Source organism: Equus asinus, chromosome 30, assembly GCF_041296235.1.
Source record: "Equus asinus isolate D_3611 breed Donkey chromosome 30, EquAss-T2T_v2, whole genome shotgun sequence".
In the NCBI taxonomy this organism is placed as follows: Eukaryota; Metazoa; Chordata; class Mammalia; order Perissodactyla; family Equidae; genus Equus; species Equus asinus.
Window position 1 is genome coordinate 27,397,466 of NC_091819.1, and position 22,489 is coordinate 27,419,954.

At 42.0% G+C, this 22,489-nt stretch overlaps 1 protein-coding gene across 7 annotated transcripts in view; it reads right to left on the reverse strand.

Annotated features, from left to right (window-relative positions):
• Nucleotides 1-22,489, reverse strand: part of PLD5 (phospholipase D family member 5) — a 366,553-nt gene that overhangs the window by 13,129 nt on the left and 330,935 nt on the right. For all 7 annotated transcript variants that reach the window (XM_070501565.1, XM_070501563.1, XM_070501562.1 and 4 more), the window contains 3 exons: nucleotides 20,136-20,272; nucleotides 9,266-9,434; nucleotides 1,831-1,945 (listed from right to left, as the gene is read on the reverse strand). In XM_070501565.1, coding sequence (XP_070357666.1) covers nucleotides 1,831-1,945; nucleotides 9,266-9,434; nucleotides 20,136-20,272 — 421 coding nt within the window. The remainder of the gene's footprint in view (nucleotides 1-1,830; nucleotides 1,946-9,265; nucleotides 9,435-20,135; nucleotides 20,273-22,489) is intronic.

Sequence of the window (22,489 nt, forward strand, 5' to 3'; positions counted from 1 at the left end):
AGGGAAAGAGAAGGGAGAGAGCCAGGAATCAATAGTTACTAAGGATCTAGATAGAAGAATCAGAGACAGTGTTAGGAGCTTGTCATACATTATCTTATTTAATCCTCATCACCACCATGGTGGGTGCTTTTCACAGGCAAGGAAACAAAGCTCAGAGCAATTATGTGACTTTCCACCATCTTCCAGCTTCTAAGTGTGAGTGTTTGAATTCAAATACAGGTTGTCTGGCTCCAGAACACTTATTAACTCCTTAAAGAACATCGGATGTAGGCACAAGTCACTGCTGACTTCAAGCAAACCCCGCAGGTGAGATATCCAGAGTGGAGCCCCTAAAGCCCACTGTGCCTGACCCCTGACCCGGCCCTGTATTTCTCAATAATTGGCCCAAAGTTCCCATTTTTGATTAAACGATTTTGAGTTTGTCACTTGCTTAAAAAGTAGTTGATTTCATTCTCCTCTCCATAAATTGACGAACATGAAAAAAATCCAGATTATCACATCTCGGGTCACCGAAAGGGACAACATGAATAAAATAACATTCTCATATTCTAGAACAACCGGAATGATGTGAAAGTCCCAATACTCTATTCTACTAATGTGACACTTAACCATTCAAAATGGAAAAAGACAGAACATCCTCTCACTGGACCAGGAGGTCGTGACGCTCCAGTAGCCGATGGCAGTGTCGTCTGAACGGCCGCCGGGGTGAGGGGTCCGGGTGCCCTGGACTCTAGACCTGGCCACTCCCCTGTGCCCTGTGCATGTTTAAGTCATTTCATGTCTCATGGCCCCAGCTTTCTCATTTCTAAGCTGCAGGTGAGAAAAGCCACTCTCCCTATGGGCAACATTGCTAAGAGAATAAATAAGAGGAATAAGGAGCTTTACAAAGACAAAAGGGCATATTTTTTACTCACTGAATTTGAAAAAAAAATATAGGTCCCATATTCCTTCATTCTATACATACGTTTTTCTTTTCTGCCTTGAGACTGCCACTCCCTCTGCACACCGTGGGAACCATGCTGCTGTCTGGGGAGTTACCCACCTTTCTTGCACAGATAACAATTCCTATGCTGCCTGTGATGGTACCAGTTAAGGGGCTACCCTGGACTCATACTTGTCATGGGAAAGTAGAACAGACTTGATGCATTAGTAAATAAATCCACCAGTACATATGATTTCTGCCTCTGGAGCTTCATTACCTTAACAATAATAGCTAACACGAACGGTATCATCAATGTGCTGGGGGCTTTCATTGTGCACGGGGCTTTGCATAGATTTTCCCATTTAAACTTGACCCAGTGAAGTAGAAACTATTATTAGCCCCATTTTACAGTTGGGAAAACTGAGGTTTAGAGAGCTTAAATAAATTGCCCAAAGTTAGACATTTAAAAAATGGCAGGGGTGGCATTCGTGCCACGGCAGTGGTTGTTTTGACAGTCAACTATGACGACGTCTGCCTTCCTGTTCCTCCGGACAGGCTGGCTATGGGACTGTGGGTGGGGAAGGGGCACTCGGCTTGTTCTCGGGCCAGGACTCACCTTTGATGAGCCACTTGCATCCTCACCTATAACATGAGGCAAATGGACCAACAATTTCTGCAAAGCATTTATGAAAAGACATCTTGTCTGCTCTCCTAGCAGAGGAAGCAAGCCATCCAGAATTCGGTTGAAGAGCTCTTTGCCCTCCCCTCCTGTTTCCTGACCTCCAGGGCCGCCCTCTCACTGGCAGGAGCTCTGGAGGTGCTGCTTCCCCACGGGGCATGGAAGAGCACAGCCGGACCACCACCAACCTGCACGATCCCCCACGGCGCCTCGCGGCCCTGGCACCTACCAATGTAAGCTGCGCCATCCGTCACCATGTACTTGTTGCGATTTAACTTAGGGAAGCTGTGATTCTTTTGTTCTTTTGTAGCACAAGCATTCTCTCTTTCCAGATCGAAAAACTTCTGTAAAACCAAATAGATAAATAAAGCAGGTGAATAGAGAACGTTTTTGGTCTCGTTCAAGAGCACAAAAGGGTTTCTGAGCCAAATATCAACAACAGACCTCATGTTGGGTTATTAAAACCACAATCTTGTTACTTCGTATAGATGAAGCTATTTTGGTTCTCAAATCTATATAGGCAACAAGAGAGAAAATTAGCATGCTCAACTAGGTCTGTCATTAACACTTTAAGCTGAAAAATGAGCACAAAATTCATTCTCTCAACAGGCTGGGGGCCAGAAGCCTGTTTAATTCTCGTTGTCTTATTCATCGGTGTGCTCTGGCATTTGCAGTCTGCTTCAGGGCGCTTTCTGACAAGCACGCCAATGAGCTGAATGAACATTCTGACACTTCGCACACATTATAGGAAGCGGTAGGCCCATGTCAAATGACCAGCTGATTAAACTGGGGATTTGCAAAGGTGAAAAGAGATTTTGCCAAAGGAACAAACACTTCCCATCTGGACACCTAAGTCTACAAGCCCTTTTAAGAGGCAATTTGAAAAATCACTTCAAACCACAAATCTCAACTTTAATGTGACCCAAAAGGCGGCATTCCCATTCTCCTCGGGCCCCGATGCGTGGGGGGGGGGGGGGTCGCCAGCAGGAGTGGTCAGGTTTGGGCCTCAGGAATCTGCTGAAATTAGTGACGGCTTAGATGAGGCTACACTGCCACCGAGCTTCCACGGTCCTGTGACCAGGCTCACAGGAAGACGTCATCAAAGGGGAGGGTCTCAAGTCTCCTCCACTTGGGGAAATGCTAAACATTCTCAGAACTGCATGGAATCTTTCTGGAATGTCTTACAGCTGTGGCATTGTGTGTGTTTGAAGGAAAGAAGAGGAAAATAAGATGACATCTATAAATGGAGATGTCATTTACAGTTTTGAAACTCTAAGTGTTCACATTTGCTTTGGAGAAATAATGAGAGTTGGTCTTCCCTCGCCCAGGCAGTGACAGCCCAGGTGCTCACTAAGGTCCCTTCCAGCTCTGAACACGCTCTCCTGACTTTTTGTAGAAATCTTGAGATCAGTGGTGCACAGGCCCAAACTACTAACCTAGAATTGTCCATTGCACATCACAGGGGAACATTCCCCCAGGGCCCTACTCTCATGGTTACAGGCAGTGCTGCCTGCATCACTTTAATTCCTCAGTTCCTGTCTTCTGCAAAATCCGTGTTGTTTAGAGGGTTCACATATAGCCTTGTGGACTCTTCAAACTGACTTAATAACCTGTGAATGCTCTTAAGCCAGAGTTATATATTTGTGAGGTCACATGAGCACTGAGGCTGCCGACCAGTCAGGAACAGTTGGCAGCCGCCTTGCTTGGATATTCTATCACAACATGTCCACACACTTGACTATTTCCTCTTAAGGAAGATATTATTGTAGAATCAAGACAGATCTGAAAAAGAATAGACTATACATGCACTTGACTATTTCCTCTTAAGGAAGATATTATTGTAGAATCAAGACAGATCTGAAAAAGAATAGACTATACATGCTAATTTAAGTCAGGGAGGGCATCACAGCTTGAGGCTTTACTGAGAACCCATTTGCTCTAGAAAGTTGAAGATGGTCTTTTTAAAAGAGGGGAAAAAGTCTTATCTGAGAGACTGAAATGACAGCAGCCAGCCCTGGTAGCCTAGTGGTTAAGATCGAGTGCTGTCACCAACAGGGCACAGGCTCATTTCTGGGTCAGGGAACCAGCCTTCTGTCAGTTGTCATACTGTGGGGCTATGCCACCGGTATTTCAAATACCAGCAGAGTCACCCACGGTGGACAGTTTCAGTGGAGCTTCCAGACTAAGACAGACTAGGAAGGACGACCTGGCCACCCACTTCCAAAAAAATGGGCCATGAAAATCCTGTGAAAAGCAGCAGAGCATTGACTGAGACAGCACCAGAAGGGGAGAGGATGGCGCAAAAAGACCAGGCAGGGTCCCGCTCCGCTGTGCGCAGGGTCTGAGAGTCTGAATTGACTCAACGGCACTAACAACAAACAATGACAGCAGAAATCTTATCATATTCAGTGACATAATATTAGACACTTAAGATGTTGTAAGTGACAGCAAAGGCATTTCAAAAGTGATTTGTTAATTTATTAAAAAATAAAAGCCCAGCTCACTGGGACAACTTTGTCGAGTTGCAGTCTCTTTCCATGAGCCCCCTCATGGATACAGACCCACAAAGCCAAGGGTGGGGTGCCCACTCCTCTAAGGACAGAGATTCTCTGCCTTGTTCCCAGGCCATCTGCTTTATCAGTGCCTGAGGCTCCTGAAGATACGCTATGTGCAAGGTTCCATCACCTACTTTTCTTAGAAAAGCTCCTCACCCATCAGTGTTCTAGATGTTGGGGCCATAAGCTTCTTTCCCACCTAAGCTTATCTTGATGCTTAGACATGCATGGCCTGAATTAAGAGAATATCAGAGTCTCTGTTTTATAAAGTGTCCAACATTGAACTATTAATGTTTGGTTTATTTAAATAATGTGACCATCAGTATTCAGAAAGATGAAGATGAGTAAAGACTGTAGAGACTAAAGTGATGGATTCCACTTTTCTCGTAATTTCTTGTAAGTCTTAAATGAGAGCATTTAACATTTCACAACGTAGATTTCAACTGACAGTGCCTTAGTGGCAGGTGCACTGTGGGGTCAGGAAGCAGTGGGTGGGTGGAGATCACTGAGTTGGCCTGAGGGGGAGTTGAGAGAGGAGATGGGGCAAATACACCATGTGCCACAGGCCCCAGACACTCTCCTCTTTGTTTCTGCTTCTATTAGTCATGCCGTTTTACTTTCTGTGTTCTGATGTTTTGACATCCAGGGGCCTTGCTGACCCTGGAGGGACTGCCCTGCTGAGGCTTAGCCAATTCCTGGAGATGGCAACAACTTGCCTGTGAGCGCACCTCTCATGTGCAAACTGACCAGTCCTGAGCCCCTACCCTGAACCACCTCCTTTAAAGGTCTCACATTCTGGGCCGCTATCCACCTGCCTAATCACCCAGGGCCAGGGACCAGGCAATAGGGACAGCTCCTATGCCCAGAGTCTGCTGAAATTATTCGATCTAGCCAATCCTAAATCGGCTGACCCTGCCTCACCTATTCCTTCTCATAGAAACCACAACAAAGGCTCTTGCTCACGGTTTCCTCTTGCTCCCTCTGCCTCCTGGATGACCCTGGTGCTTCCCCATATGGCCCTCCATGTCATGCCCCCTTGTCTTGAGATCTGTGAATGTAACAAAGTACCTTTTCACTGGTCATCGTCTCCTGATCACTTGGCCTTGTCACACGTAAATAATAATAGGACCCATATTTTAAAACACTGCTCTACCTGGTAAGTCTGACAATGGCACTCCTCTGACTGCATGGATACTGAGCTCCTGAGTGCATGACTTCACCTGGTAGATTCCTCACCCCTTGGCAGCCCTTCTCCAGCACACCCCATGAGGAAATGGCTAAAATGACCCCACGTCCACCACGTCTTGGACTGAGGCATGGTTCTGGCCTCTGCCCCCTCCACTCACTGGTTCACAGAACCATTTTTCACTCTGCCTTCGTGAGCTCCCTTCCTTGACTTCATTCCTTCATTCCTCCACTCATTCGAGTTTTGAATGCTGTGTGCCAGCATTATGGCAAGCACTGGGAATACGATGGTGAACCAGACACCTGTTCCCTGTCTCACTTGATTTTCCCTGAGCCCCATATGCCACTTCAGTTATCTGGAAAATGCCATCCATGAGCTGAAACACCTCCAGCATTCTCTTGTCCACAGAAAGGTAGTGAACACAATCTGACTCTATTCTCCTGGGTCTCTGCCTGGCTTCCTGGGGCTGTACTAGTGTCTCCTCTGAGCCCTGCTATCTGATTCCAAACCAAGGCTGGCACCCCGATCCACTCCTGGTTATTTCATTCAGTTGTAAATCTGGCCTGGAAAACAGATATGTAGCAGTAATCACAGACCTGTTTTTATTTCCAATACAGGCATACCTCATTTTATGGTTCTTTGCTTTATTGCATGTTGTGGATGTTGCATTTTTTACAAGACCGTCCATCAGCAAAACCATGATGACTCGCTGAAGGCTCAGATGACAGTTAGCATTTTTAAGCAATAAAGTATTTTTTAGTTAAGGTATATACATTATTTTTTTAAACATAATGTTATGGCACACTTGATGGACTACAGTATAGTGTAAATATAACTTTTCTATGTACTGGGAAACCAAAAAATTCATGTGACTCGCTTCATTGTGGCATCCTGGAACCGAACCCACAACATCTCTGAGGTATGCCTGTACTTATACTGATTTGTGAACCCACAGACATGTGCCTGGCTGCCTCAGTTTACAAAAATCAGTTGTTATAGAGAAAAAAAAAATCTATTTTCCATCAATATTACTAGAATGTTAGGGAGATTAAGATGAAAATATATATGAGAAGCATTATAGGTTTGAAATTTACAGTAAATTCTGGAACTTTATGTCTTTAAATTGTTAATGATTTCAACTTTTAAAAATATTTTAATGGCATGAATGAGTTAAAAACATTTTATCTGACATTTTTGTTAATCCTCAGAGAGATAATTCAGAGGTGCAGCTTCTCAAGTCTTTGAGGAAATGTAGCATACGATGTTTTTGAATACAGACAGGAAAGACAAAAAAGAACTCGGTAACTCCACTTCTTCTTTCCCAGGCAGAGGCCATACAGTTTAAAAGCTCAGGCTCAGAGTCAGAAAGACTTGTATCTGAGTCTTTCTCTGCTATTCACTAGTGTCCTTGAGAGAGGTTATTTAGTCTCTCTTTAAGCTTCATTTTCCAAGTCTGTAAAAAGGGAGAAGGGCTTGCTTCATAGGGTAGTTGTGAACATTAAGTAATACACACAAAGCATTAATGTGGTACCTGGCTAATTGTATACACTCATGAATATAACAGATTCTTTCCCTCGTTTAAACAATATAAAGCACTAACTATGTCCGGACAATGTGAAGTGGGGTGTTGCCATAAGAGCAACAACAAAATCTCAACAAATGATGCAGCAGTGGGCAGCAGGCAGCAAGTAAACTGATATTTCAGGATGGAAAGATGGAGACCCATGTTAGCAGTGGCAAAATATTTGGTAAAACCATAACCTGCACTCATTTGGAAGGAAGACCAAGCATCCACGAACCTTTGGCTATAGGGCAAGGAATTGGAAAATGAACTGTCTGTAGTGTGTGTCGGTTGTTATCAGTGTTTTTAGAAAATTATTAGAGGAGACAAATAAGCTCAGGGAAGGATTTGCTGTTTGCAAGCAGATATGAAAGAGAAGAGATAGACCAGAAACTTGGTATTTCAAAGGGCTGGAAAAGCTGATGTGCCCAGAGCTCAACAGCAGAAAATGAGTCTGAGAAATTCTGTGAGTGACCGGGCCAGTTAATCCGGCCCTGCTGCAGAGACCAGATGGTCGGTGGGACTATGACTGGTGTAATCTTCCCACCCACGTCTGACGGCCTGATGGAGTTGGCATTAAAAAGAGAGAAGAGAGAGAGGGAGCAGGAGAGAAGCAGAAGTACACGCTCAGAAGCATAATTAATCAAGTCAGGGAACTAGGTGCAACAGAAACCTTGGCTGCGGCTACTAGAACGCGGGAATGACTACGAGCAAACAGATCAGAAGACTACTAAGTTTCTGAGAAAACTGCATTGCCAAAGAAACTATGAGCCAGGGCCAAAAACTCCTGTGGCTGTTCATGCCTAAAAACACCTTGGTCCTTGATTAGAAGGAGCAGGAGCGCGAGGACTTTATGACACTTCCCAGGCGTTCACACTTGCTGTGGGCCCGTGACGGCCGTGGGTCTCCCATCTTCCCTTTCCTGAAGGGGAGTTTTCCCTGTCCTTATCCTTCTCTGCTGTGTGGGAGGGAGGTAACTTGAACCTGGGTTTCAGTTTTTGGGGGTGGTTGTTCTGTTTTTAGTTTCTACGTCATTGAACAATGAGGTGCCACCTCTACACTTGCTGTGGAGAACCGCATGTCACTGGGAGGCCCTCAACTGTGAGCCATGCATTGATGTGGGAAGAGAGGAAAATGGACTGAGCGCCCACAGTTTCAGACTGTGATGATTCACAGACCCGTCCCTTTGTCCTCTTGGGAGCACTGCTGCCTTTCTGACCACACCCACAAGCCGCCCCGGCCACTAGGTATGGCTGAGTGAGTGATTTCTGGGCCGCGGAATAAAGGCTACAGGGATGTTCACCACCTCTTGGCTTAACCCATCAATGCCTCCAGTGCCGTGCTCCAACCTCTCTCTTCTTCTGATTGGCCTTGGGATGGAGAGGCTCAGGGCAATCTTGGAAGCCACGTGTCAAAGTTAATGGCAGAGTCCCTGTCATCCTGGGTCCCTAAACGCTGCCTGGAGCACAGCCCCATCACCTAAAAGAGGGCCTGGCACAAAGTAGGGTCTCAGCGTACATTTGCTGAATGACTACCGTGGAGGATGGGCGAAGCTGAGGCCTAGAAGAATAGTGGGCATTAGTCAGGTAAGATGTGGAAGAAGAATGTCGTAGGCAGCGGGAACAGTATGTTCAAAGGCCCTGAGGGAGCAGAGGGTGGTATATGTGAGGACGAGAGGAGAGTCAAAGATGAGCTAGAGAGTCAGCACATTTAGAACAGTAGCAATTCCCAATCTTGCCTCTCTCATGGTATGCAGAGATGGATTAGCAAGGGGCCCAGGGACCTGGAGCAAGCCAGGAACCCAGCCTAGGGGGACTTTGGGCCTGGGGGGCGCAAAAGGGAGAGGATGCCACAGAAAGTGTGTGTAAAGAGGGCTACACTGGGAGGGCACTGGAAACTTGGGTTCTAGTCCCCTTTTCTTATGTGATTGTTTCAAATAATTACTTACCGACTTTTTGAAGTGATTTTCTTTTTTTTAAAGATTGGCCCAGAGCTAACATCTGTTGCCAATCTTCTCTTTTTTTCTTCTGCTTCTCCCCAAATCCTCCCAGTACATAGTTGTGTATTTTTAGTTGTGGGTCCCTCTAGTTGTGCCATGTGGGACGCCACCTCAGCATAGCCTGACGAGCAGTGCCATGTCCATGCTCAGGATCCAAACCAGCAAAACCCTGAGCCACCAAAGCAGAGTGCACAAACTTAACCACTCGGCCACAGGGCCGGCCCCTGAAGTGATTTTCACTATCAAAGATTATGATCCTGGTTCTTATTGGAAGTTATGCGTACATGTGTGCTTATAGCTTTCATGGACATGCAAAGGGAATCAATTCTTTTTAGTGAATAACACATTCAACATAATACTTACAACTTTCAAACTGCAGTTGGCTATTTCAGTGCAAATAGCTTTAAGAGATGAAATAAAGTTAAATGTAAGGGGATCAGTTTCCTTCCAGAAGCTGATAAGGAGTCGAACTTTAACGCTTCGCAAAACTAATGCTTCTCTTATTTTCCCATCCAGGTCTGGCCAGTAAGTCCTATTGAAATAATATCCACATAGATAAAAATAAAGAAAATGAGTTAGTTATGGAAGAGAAATTTACTAGATTACAGAGAACAGTGATATTAATCTGATTATTTCTTTGTTCTGTAATTTATAAATAACCTTGAAGGACACTGAAAAAAAAGCAAGGCTCCTGCGTTAGGGCACGGGGAGACGGTGCTTCCCTGAGACCTGCCCCTGCCACAAATGATGTCTCCCACCACCAGGGCCTCAGGCTGTGTGGGCCCAGGGAGTGTGCAGACTGACAGCCACCCTGTGCCACCCTCACTACCTGGGCCTCAGTTCATATGTGGGCTAAGAACCGACTTTCCAACGGAATTCCACTTAGGAGCCCTGAGCATCCACTCTGTCCCCGAATGCTGTTCAAACCTCTCTTCTTTGGTAACTTTCTCCAAAATGAGCTTTGCTCCGCTTATCCGAGCTTTCCCACACTCGTATTTCCAGGCTGTCTTCCTCTCTCCTGACCAAGCCCCCTACTTCTCCAGGCCCTTGGGATCCTCCAACAGGCCAACAGTTTCTCCTATAGCCCCAGCCTCTTCCCCGAATCCATAACCTTTTGCCTTAATGAAATCCTGACTCTTGCCTAAGGTCACAGCTTCTCCTAAAGCCCTGCCTGTGATTTCTACCATGCCCTGCCCGCTTGGTTTAGGATGTGGGGTCAGTCTCCTCTCTCTCCCCATGATATACAACGCCACTTCCAGAACTACCACTTAATTCTCATGTTAAAAACAAAACACAATTATCTTTCCCATTTTAAAGACGAGCCTCAAGTCGCTGTATCTCCCCTCAGCCTGTGATTTGTAGACCTTCTGTTTACTCATTGAAATCTTTCTCTAATTCTGGGCCAATTCACTGTTTAGACTAATGACATAGTATTCAAAACCTTAGCCTGTCAGTTTTGTAATCGTTGTGCCCGCAAAGGTCTCCTCTTTATATTTGACCCTGGCCTCCTGTCCTTCAGGTCCTCCACTCTTTAAACCTGCCCTCTCACGCATGTGGGTCCCAGATCCATGATTTCTCCACTTTTGCCTGGTCCATCAGCAAATCCTGGCCTCCCTTCCCTCACCAGCTAATCTTAGTTCTGTTCACTTGAAGGACTCTTGCCCCTTCCCTTCCCCTAGCTCTTGGCAAAATCTAGATCCTGGATCAGTGCTCTAATTCCCTTGGCCTCTTTCGATGGCCGCAAAGCTGAGCACTGTTGGAACAAGTCACCTCTGCCTTGTGCAGACTGGAGCAAACACAAATGCATTCTGGGCACCCAACACCATCCACCAATCCTTGTCCTTGGGTTGGGTCATTTCTATTGCCTGTACCTTTCTGTAATTATTCTAAACTTGGCCTCACTCTAGAGAAACTCGTTTCTTCCTTCAATCACAAAATGGAAGTTCTGGGCCACGGGCTTCCTCAGCTCTCCACCTGCCACGGCCACACGCACCCTTCCTCCTTACCTCCTGGCACAGGGGTAAGGCATCCTCCTCCTGCCAGGCCCGAACCTGCCCCTTCTCCCAGTCTGGTCCCTGCCCCTCGGCAAGTGCATCTGATTAGCCATTCTTTCCCGAAAATATCTTTAACTTCTCCCCCTCTAGCCTCCTCTCCGTTTGAGGAAAAAAATGTCAATCTCTCGCATTCAGAGAAGCCTCTCTTGACCTGCGTTGCTCTGTGGCTGGTGCACAATCTTCTTCCTCTCTTGAACAAACTCCTTGATGGCAGAATCTAGAATCCCTGACTTTACTACCTTATTCCCCATTCGCTCCTCAGCCCACTGCCCCCTGGCCTCCAGCCCACCGTTCTTCTGCAAATCTTCTCAAAGTCAGCAGTGGTATCCCAGCTGCCAAATCTAAGGGACATCATTCAATTCTTCTTCTACTGTTAGACTAGGCTGCCTGTGGCTCTGTCGGTGGTTCCTTTCTTCTCAAGAATCGATACCATTGGCTTCTACGACTCTGTGGTTTGCTGGTCTGCCCCTTATCTTTAGGACTGCTTCTTTATCTGTTCTAGGGTCTCTTTTCTAAATAGCAATATTCTCTTAGGATCCCATCTCCATCCTCTGTTCTTCTCATTATACGTGCCATCTCCTTGGTGGCTTTATCTACACATTTGGTTTTAATTGTCCTCTATTGTCTGAAGAGCTCCAAGTTCAGGTCACCAGACTAACCCTCTTCAGACTCCATTCTGGGTATCTTTATACGATCTTTGCAGATCCAAAGAACCTCAAATTCACACATTTGCCTATTTCCCTATCCTTTTTATAGGCTTCCCCACCTTGTATAGCCTTCATCATCTAATCACCCAAAGCGAACATCTGGGAATCATTCTTGCATCTACTCTCCCTTTCTTTTTTTTATGCTGAGGAAGACTTGCCCTGAGCTAATATCTGTGCCAATCTTCCCCCACTTTATATGTGGGTCACCACCACAGCATGGCTGTTGAGTGGTGTAGGTCTGTGCCCAGGATCCAGGCCTGTGAACCCAGGCTGCCAAAGCGGAGTGCGCCGAACATCACCGCTACACCTCAGGGCTGGCCCCGTGTCTACTCTCCTTTTTACCAATCACCATGTCCATTGGAAACATTCCTGGACTGTACTCCCTTTAGTCTATCCTTCCTAAGACTGCCAGTCAGGGTCCTCATGATTCTTGACCTGGGCCACTACAACAGCTCCACATGGTTTCTCTGCCCCCAGTCTTGTGGCTGTCAAGTGCATCCTGCACAGCTATCAAAGTGATCCATCTGAAAGTGGATCTCATCCTTTGATTAAACATAGTGGAGGGTCCCCAAAGTCTCAAGACTCCCAGGAGTCAGGTCCACCTGTTCCTCATCCTTTTCCTCTCACCAATCTCTCACCACCTTACCCTGGGCTCTATGTTCCAGCACTGAACTTGTGACAGATCCTGGCATGCACCAGGCTATTTTTTTCCATCTGAAACTTTGCTCATCCTGTCTCTTCTACCTTTCTCACCCTTTTTATGACTAACTCTGGCATATTTCTAACCCTGAAACTTCCCCATATGCCCCTTCACTGACCATCTATAACATTCTGTACATATATATATCTTTTGTTCCATTCACCCCATTGTGTTAGGATAATCTATCCTGTATCCATTTGCCCCTGTTGGACAGAGCTCCTGGGACCATACACTGTTTATACTTTAATCATTCTTGTATAGTGCCCAGTAAATATCTGTTGAATGAATACATAAACGAAAAATAATCATACCCCAAAGACTAATCAGCCTACATTTTTTATTGAATAAATTTGATGTATAACACCGTGTAAGTTTAAGGTGTAGAGCATGTTACTTATATATTTATATTTTGTAATATGATTGCTGATGTAGCAATATTTATCACATTACATAATTGTAGTACAATATTATTGTCTATATCCATTATACTGTGCATTAATTAGATCTCCATGGCTTATTTACCCTTGTTACAAGTTTGTACCCTTAAACACTATCACTCTTATCCACTCCCCCCATCCCATGTTAACCACCATTTACCCTCTGTTTTTTACAGGTTTAGCTTTTTTAGATTCCATGTATAAGTGATATCATACAGTAGTTGTCTTTCTCTGTCTGACTTATCTAGCTTGGCATAATGTGCTCAAGGTTCATCCATGTTATAGCAAATGGGAAAATATCTTCCTTTCTAATGGCTGAATGATATTCTATTGTGTATATGTACCACATCTTTTTAATCCATTCATCCACTGCATTTGGGTTGTTTCCATATTTTGGCTATCGTGAACAATGCTGCGTTAAACATGGGACTGCATATATCTCTTCAAAATCCTGTTTTCATTTCCTTTGGGTATATGTCCAGATGTGGAATTGCCGGATTTTATGGTGGATCTCTTTTTAATTTTTTGAGGAATCTCCAGATTGTTTTCCAACGCAGTTGGACCAATTTACATTCCCACCAACAATGTATAAGGATTTCCTTTTCATCACCTCCTCGTCAGCACCTGTTGTCTCATCTTCCTGATGATAGCCATTCTAACAGGTATAAGGTGATAACTCATTCTAGTTTTGATTTATATTTCCTTGATGATTAGTGATGTTGAGCACCTTTTCATGTGTCTGTTGGCCATTTTGATATCCTCTTTGGACAAATGTCTATTTAGTTCTCCCATCCATTTTTAAGTCAGACTGTTTTTTTGTTGTTATTGAGTTGACAGCTCTTTACATATTTTGGATATTAACCTCTTATCCTATATATGCTTTGCAAAATTTTTCTCACATTCTTGTCCTTTCATTTTGTTAATTGTTTCTTTTGCTGTGCAGCAGCTTTTCAGTTTAAAATAGTCCTATTTATTGATTTTTTTTCTTTTGTTGTTTATGCTTTTGGTGTCATGCCCCCAAAATTATTGCCAAGACCAATATCTATAAGCTTCTTCCCTATGTTTTCTTCCAAGAGTTTTATGGTATTAGGTCTTACATTTAAGTCTTTGATCCACTCTGAGTTAATTTTTGTGAGTGGTGTGACAGAGGGGTCCAATTTGATTGTTCTCCATGTGTTTCTCCAGTTTTCCCAGCACCATTTGTTGAAGAGACTATCCTTTCCCCATTGGGTATTCTTGGTTCCCTTGGTGAATATTAGTTGACCACATAAGCTGGGGGGTTTAATTCTGGGCTCTCTGTACTGTTCCACTGGTTGATGTGTCTATTTTTGTGCCAGTACCATACTGCTTCTATTACTACGTCTTTGTAGTATAGTTTGAAATGTGGAAGAGTGATACCTCCAACTTTATTCTTTTTTCTCAGGATTGCTTTGGCTCTTCAGGGTCTTTTGTGGTTCCACACAAATTTTAGGATTGTTTTTTGTCTTTCTGTGAAGAATGACTTTGATATTTTGATGGGGATTACATTGAATCTTCAGATGGCTTTGGGTAGTAGAGCCATTTTAACAACATTAACTTTTCTGACCCATGAACATAGATGTCTTTCCACTTGTTTGTGTCTTCTTCAATTTCTTTCAGTAAAGTTTTGCAGTTTTCATTGTACAGATCTTTCACTTGCTTGGTTAAATTTATGCCTAAGCATTTCATTGTTTTTGATACTATTATGAACAGGATGGTTTTCTTTATTTCTTTTTCACATGCTTCATCATTAGTGTAAAGGAATGCAATTGATTTCTGTATGTTGATTTTGTATCCTGCCGCTTTACTGACATTGTTGATTAATTCCAACAGTTTTTTGACTGATTCTTTGGAATTTTCTATATATAGGATCATATTATCATCAAATAGCAACAATTTTACTTTTTCCTTTACAATTTGGATGCCTTTTATTTCTTTGTCTTGCCTAATTGCTGTATTTAGGACTTCCAGTACTATATTGAATAGGAGTGGTGAGAGTGGGTATCCTTGCCTTGTTCCTGATCTTAGGGGAAATGCTTCCAATTTCTCCCCATTGAGCATAATGTTAGCTGTGGATTTGTCACACATACTTTTATTATATCAAGTTATGTTCCTTCTACACCCAGTCTGTTAAGGGTTTTTACCATGAAATGGTGTTGTATTTTGTCAAATGCTTTTTCTGCATCTATTGAGATGATCATGTGATTTTTATCTTTCATTTTATTGATGTGATATATTACATTTATGATTTGCATGTTGAACCATCCTTGCATCCCAGAGATAAATCCCACTTGGTCATGGTGTATAATCCCTTTAATATGTTCTTGAATTTGGTTCACTAATATTTTATTGAGAACTTTTGCACTTATATTCATCAGGATATTGGTCTATAGTTTTCTTTTCTTGTGGTCTCCATATCTAGTTTTGGTATCAAAGTAATACTGGCCTCATAGAATGAGTCTGAAAGTGTTCCCTCTTCCTTGATATTTTGGAAGAGTCTGAGGAGGATTGGTGTTAATTCTTCTATAAACATTTGGTAGAGTTGTCCAGTGAAGCTGTCTGGTCCTAGAGTTTTCTGTGTTGGGAGTTTTTTGATTAATGATTCAATCTCTTTACTCATTTTTGGTCTGGTCAGATTCTCTATTCCTGACTCAGTCTTAGTAGGGGATGTGTTTCTAGAAAGGTATCCATTTCTTCTAGGTCATGTAATTTGTTAGCATATAAATGTTCATAGTAGTCTCTTATGATTCTGTGTATTTCTGTAGCATTAGTTGTAATGTCTCCTCTTTCATTTTTAATTTTATTTATTTGAGTCTTCTCTCTTTTTTTCCTAGTTAGTCTGGCTAAATGTTTGTCAATTTTGTTTATCTTTTTGAACTAGTGCTTAGTTTCATTGATCCTTTCTATTGTTTTTCTGGTCTCTATTTCATTTATTTCCACTCTGATCTCTATTATTTCCTTCCTTCTGCTAACTTTGGGCAGTTCCCTGTAGTGTAAAGTTATGTTGTTTATTTGAGATCCTTCTAATTTCTTAATATATGCATTTATTGTTAAACTTTCCTTTCAGAACTGCTTTTGCTACATCCCATAGTATTTGATATGGTGTGTTTTCATTTTTACTTGTTTTGGGCTAACTTGTTCTTTCTCTTTTGATTTCTTCTACAATCCAATGGTTGTTTAGAAGTGTGTTGTTTAGTTTCCACATATTTGTACATCTTCTCACTTTCCTCTTGCTGTTGATTTCTAGTTTCATACCATTGTGGTCAGAGAAGTAGTTGATATGATTTCAATATACTTAAATTTGCTAATACTTATTTTGTGGCCTATCATATGATCTATTACGGAGAATGTTCCATATGCACTTGAGAAGAACACGTATTCTGCTGCTGTTAGATGGAACCTTCTGTACATGTCTGTTAAGTCCATTTGTTTTGAAGTGTGGTTCAATTCCAATGTTTCTTTGTTGATTTTCCATCTGGACAATCTATCCATTGCTGATAGTGGGGTACTGAAGTCTCCTACAGTTATGGTATTGTTGTCTATTTTTCCCTTAAGATCTCTTATTAATTGCTTAATATGTTTCAGTGCTTGGGTGTTGGGAGCATATATATTTACAACTGTTAATACTTCTTGATGTATTAACCCTTTATCATTATATAATAACCTTCTTTGTCTCTTGTTACCCTTTTTTGGCTTGAAGTCTATTTTGTCTGATATAAATATGGTTATGCTCACCTTCTTTTCATTTCCATTTGCTTGGAATATTATCTTCCATCTTTTTACTTTGAGCCTACATGTGTCTTTAGAGCTGAAATGAGTCTCCTGCAGGCAGCATATAGTTGGGTCTTGTTTTTTTAATCCAGCCAGTCACTCTATGCCTTTTGATTGGTGAGTTCAATCTATTTACATTTAGGGTGATTACTGATATATAAGAATTTACTACTGCCATTTTATCTTTGGCCTTCCAGTTATTTTTTATTTCCATTGCTTTTTTTCCCCTTCCATTTCGGACTACAATTGTAAGTTGGTTTTCTATGATGATTTGCTCAGTCTTCCCTTTTTTTATATTTCATGTCTGTGCTCTAGATTTTTGCTTTGTGGTTACCATGAGGTTTACATATAACCTCTCATAGATAAAATAGTCCTTTTTCTGCTGATAGCAATTTATCTTCATTTGCCTATAAAGGTTCTATCCTTTTATTCTTCCTGTTTTCTATTTTTTGCTGTACAAATTCTCTCTTTTTATGCTGTGATTTCATTACCAAGTTGTAGTAGCTACAGTTATTTTTAATGCTCTTTTTCTTTAACTTTTATGCTATAGTTAAGAGTTAATATACTATTCTAGAAAAGAGTTATAGTATTCTAATTCTGGCTGACTATTTATCACCTTAATGAGAGTTTTGTGTATTTCTGTTATTTTGTTTCAGCTTGAAGAGCTCCTTCCACCAGTTTTGTAAGGCAGGTCTAGTGGCAGAGAACTCCCTTAGCTTTTATTTGTCTGGGAAATCCTTTATTTCTCCTTCATATCTGAAGGATAACTTTGCCATACAGAGTATTCTTGGCTGTTGGCCTACATTTTTATTGATCCTTCACATATTTACTGATTTCCTTTTGAAAGATGTATTTCACATGACTGAAGAAATAATGAACAAGCCCAAACTGAGACCTAAATAAATAAGTAAATTGCTTAAAGAAATAGAGCTTGATTGCTAAATCAGGAAGAAATGAAATAAGGCTTCTGTTTTTTTTACTGCATAATTTATTTAGCCACACATCATTGTTTCACTTACTTCTTCCCTCTTTGAAAAGTAGAAGTCACTTTCTCTAAATGAGGGAGTATATAGTTTTTTAAAATAATTTTTAAATTTATATTTATTTATTTATTTTTTTTAAATGATGGAGTATATAGTTTTTTTAAATAATTTTTTAATTTATTTTTATTTATTTATTTATTAAGATTATGGTAGTTAACAACCTTGTCAAATTACAGTTGTACATCATTATGAGTCATGTTGTAGGTACACCACTTCACCCCTAGTGCCCTCCCACCACCCCCCCCCCCCCTTCCCCTGGTAAACACTGATCAGTTCTCTTTGTCTGTATGTTAACTACCACCTATGAGTGGAGTCATACAGAGTTTGTCTTTCTCTGTCTGGCTTATTTCACTCAACATAATACCCTCAAGGTCTATCCATGTTGTTGTGAATGGGATGACTTTGTCCTTTTTTATGGCTGAGTAGTATTCCATTGTATATATTGGAGTATATGGTTTTTTACATGTTATCAACCATTTCTAATTTGGGAGGATGTGAATTTTTTTCTCTTTTATTTGAATGTTTAGCAGTATGTAGACTAAAATTTAAGTCTGTAGGATATTAACACACTGATATTTGATAATATCTATTTGTTTATTCAAGTTGAATTCACTCCTAAAAAATTTCCCCAGGATGAGTGAAGACAAGTAACCAGTCTGACTTTTAAAAAATTTTTCATTCATATGATTGAGAAGAATTTAATTATAACTTGGATGTTTGGACTATTTCTTATGTCTCTGATGACTTTTCATTTTGAGTGCTAAAGGCACAGACAGGTTTGAAATATCATAATTATGATAAAAGAACTGCCCTTTGAATAATAGGTGAAAAAGTAGATGAATAACCAAATGTAAAATTTCAGGTGCATTTCTTGTTCTTTAATGTCCTTTTCATTTTCTCTAACTTTTATATTTCCAAGATACTTTAGATCCTCCATATTAATTCCTTACCCCCTGGTCATGAAGGATCTTAATTCTGTTTGTGGGACTTCATGAAATGAAGGTTTCGTCAATCCTAAGAAATCATCACCCCATCCTAACATGTAAGTCCATAAACTTGACCTTTCTCCTTTTGAATAAGAGCAAAATCAGGTAAAACCTATCTGTTATGTTTCAATATCATCCCAAAGAGGAGCTGAAGTCTAAAGCTGAATCTAAAACCAAACAAACAATAAATGGGAGAAACATAAAAAGAAGGGATAGAAAAGATGTGAATGTGTGAAAAACTCCATGAACGTTCAAAGGATACACAATATTTTAAAGTAAAAGTGTTTTGTTTTGTTTTTTGCCAAGGAGTTTGCCCTGAACTAACATCCACTGCCAATCTTCCTCTTTTTGTGTGTGAGCCACCAGCACAGCATGGCCACTGAGAAGTTGTGTAGGTCCACGCCCAGGAACCGAACCCAGGACACCAAAGCAGAGCATGCTGAACTTAACCACTAGGCAACTGGGTCTGGCTGTAAAAGCGTTTTAATAACGTGCATCTTGCAGCTTAAAATGCTTTTTGACGGTCATCAGGAGTAATCACTTTCTGGGAGAAACTCACCTTTTGCAATACAAGGGTCATTTGCATAAAGAAGTTGCATATTATGCATATGCGAGGTTAGCAATATGAAAAATATTCAAGCAATATAGGGCATATGTAATCATTTAAACCTCAGTAAATGGTTATTTTGAAATTATAATTTCCAAATTAAAAAGGTCTCAGGTTGTACTCCCAGAAATGTGCACTTTGAAAACTTTCTGAATTAAATGGATTATTCAAAATCTTTACAAGCACCCAAATCTCTGTATTCCCAGCAAGAAAGCAAAAGTGAGAAATACTCAGGAGCTGGCCATGCATTTGCATATACAATGATTGAGGAGCATACATTCTGCCCCTAAATTTATTTCAAGTATTTCCACACTTAAACACTGATGAATCATTGGAAAACTCTCCATTTTTAAGATGTTCTCCCTCAAGCAGAGGAATGGACTGACTGAGAACATATACATTTTAAGTTTCTTTCTCCTTTAAGTTGAAAAGATATGATAAAAATTTAGCATTAATGAAGCCCGACATTAATACAACAAAGTGATGCCACCTTTAAGGAAAATCTTGCCAGACCTACTCAGTTTCAGAATGTCCACCAAGTACATCTCAACAATAATTTTCAAAAAATATTTTTTCAAACAATTTTAACTTATTTTTCAAATAATTTTCAAGTTGAAAACAACCCAATGTTCATTCTAAAGTTGCACTCATGCCTATAATGTAAACTACTGAGGTGCTTCTGTAGGGTACCTAGCCCCCACTCAGTGAGACCCTGAGTCCTTAAAAGGGACTAGGGGAGGAGATGCCTCATGGGTCAGCGGCAACTGCACTCCAAACAGATCTGAAGGGCGTGAGACCCACCCAACACGACCTGGCAGCATCTCAGTGTCCAGGCTGGTTCTCCTGTGGCCCCCAGCTTAGCGCCTGGCCCTGCAGATGGGTTCTAGGCTGGAGCTGTGCACTCTCTCACCTTTTGGTGCTCGTGCTGGAGATGGGCAGGTAGTCCATGACCGCAATGTACACATACTGCTTGGCGTCATCTATCACGCTGTAGATGGCGTCTATGTCGAAGCTTCTGTTTTTAGGGCAAAAGAGTTTGGGAGAATTCTGTGAAGACACAAAAACCAAGCTTTTAGAGTATTAATTTTTGTCATCTGGGGATTTCTCTTTTTTGTTGCTGTTTTTTAATCTGTTTTCATGGATCTTGGCTTTTAACTAAATTTTTATAAACCTACTTTCCAGTTCTTTATGAGATTAGACAAATATACGTTCAATCCTATCCAAGTTGAGGCATGTAGAAATCAAAGTGTGGTGGGATGGGTCTCAAGTCAGTCCTCTAAGTCTGTTTTGGGAAGGAATTCTGGCTTTCAGTACACACACCTCCGATTTCCCAAGAAGTCCTCCAGCTTTGAACTTATGCGACACTGGCGTCCATTCCTGTCAGGCACAGCTGTTAACTTTCTTAGGCATTACCATATAATACATACATATACACATGGCAAGCAATTGACCCCAGAAGTCATTCCATTTGAAAGGTGATGTGGGTATGAAAATGTTCAAGACACACAATGTAAAAATCTCGTTTTTTCCCCTGGAATCCTTCATCCAGTCAAGAAGAGGAGTGTTGATTGTTGAGAAAGGGTCATCAATAATTCTAGAGGAAAAGCCAAGTGAGTTATTAAGATGCCCGAATTCATCAGGAGAGACAGAGAAGAAGGATATTCTGAGAGACTGAAGCAAAATGAGAAAACAGGCAAATTATACTTGAGGTATTTTTCTCACGTTGCTCACAGTGGTTTCCATGTCATAAAGACACAGTGTTTTTAGATGAAGTTGCTGCAGAAGGGGAAAGATGTATTTTGGTTTTCTCATTGTTTTTCTCCTGGACAGGACTGAAAATAGTGTTGCCTTGGTTCCTGTCTTGCTCTGACAAGCAAGTGGAGGAGCACAAAAAGTGCAAGGGGTGCTTAATACCAAAAAGCTGAATAAACAGTTTCTGGAGCTGCTTGGAATGGAAGTATTGGGTCCCTCACCAAATGCTCCACCAGTACTGGCATCAAGGTCCCTGGTCAAACGTTCGGGAACAACTACCCACCCTCTGCTGGAGGGAATGCCCATCCCAGCGTAGATGGAGGGAAGATGGAGCTGTTGGACTGGACGCCCAACCCTGAAGGAGTGCGGGGGTGAGGAAGGAGCCGGGGGTGAGGGAGGAGTGTGGGGTGAGAAAGGAGAGGGTCCGGGGAGGCAGCTCTCAGAAAGTTGTCTTGGCAGGTGAGCATCAGAATGAGTTTTTGATCATTTAAATTATTTTTCTTTTGGAATGAAGATGAGCTCCCAAGTCTTCTAAAAAAAAAACTAATGCAACAAAACAAAAATAACAAAAAAATCAAACAAAGGAACAAAACCTTCTGCCAGTCTTACCCTCTTACCCTCATTGCCCAGCACACACATTCACAGATGCTCCATCTGTCAGCAGACAGAGCTCCTGCAGTCCGCCCCCCCCACCCCACTCCCTCTCCCAGGCACCAGTGCTGTTTGCTGGGGCTTCTACATCTCTACCTAACTCATTTCCTCGTCTCCATGATGTTTAACAAACAAACGAACACGCACATGTCACTCTCGGGACCCTTGGTCTCGGAGTCCAGTCTGATCCCCCTGGGAGGATGGATCCACGGCTCTCGGTGACCCGTCTCCCCCTTTCTCTGCCTCTCTCTTTTGCAGCTCCCATACCCTCTGTGCCCCAAATGGAAATCATCACCAGCCTATGGCCCTGCTCTCATCTGCCCGCCTCTGCTCCCAGCAGCCCCTCCGCCAATGTGTGTCCCTATCTGCCTATCAGAGTCCCAGGCGTTTTCCAAGTTCCAGGTCAAGCACTGTCTTCTCCATGAAACGTTTTTATACGTCCACCCAGAGGCTACTTCTCCCTCCCCTGTCCTCCCCTAAGAGGATTTATTGTTGTATTATTTAGCATATTCAAACCTACAATTATACTTACACCTGCCTCATCTTCCGGCCTAGACTGTCATTAGCCTGATTTTAAGGGTCGTATTTTACTTACTTTTCTATCTCCGTTGAATTAAATATTCAAGTTATTTAATTCTTTGAGCCTGTTGGGTCTGCTTTAAATGTTCTTCGTGGAGAAGCTTAGGATCTCAGCTCTAGACGGGAGCCTAGGCCAACTCTGAAATGTGTCCAATTGCCCACATTTTTGTTTCAGTCAGAAATTTCCTGAATTTCCTTGCATGTTCCCAACACTGGATGCTGGTTTTGGGGAGGAACCGGTTTAGGCAGAGAGTCACTGGTCTCTTTCCATTTGCTGTTATC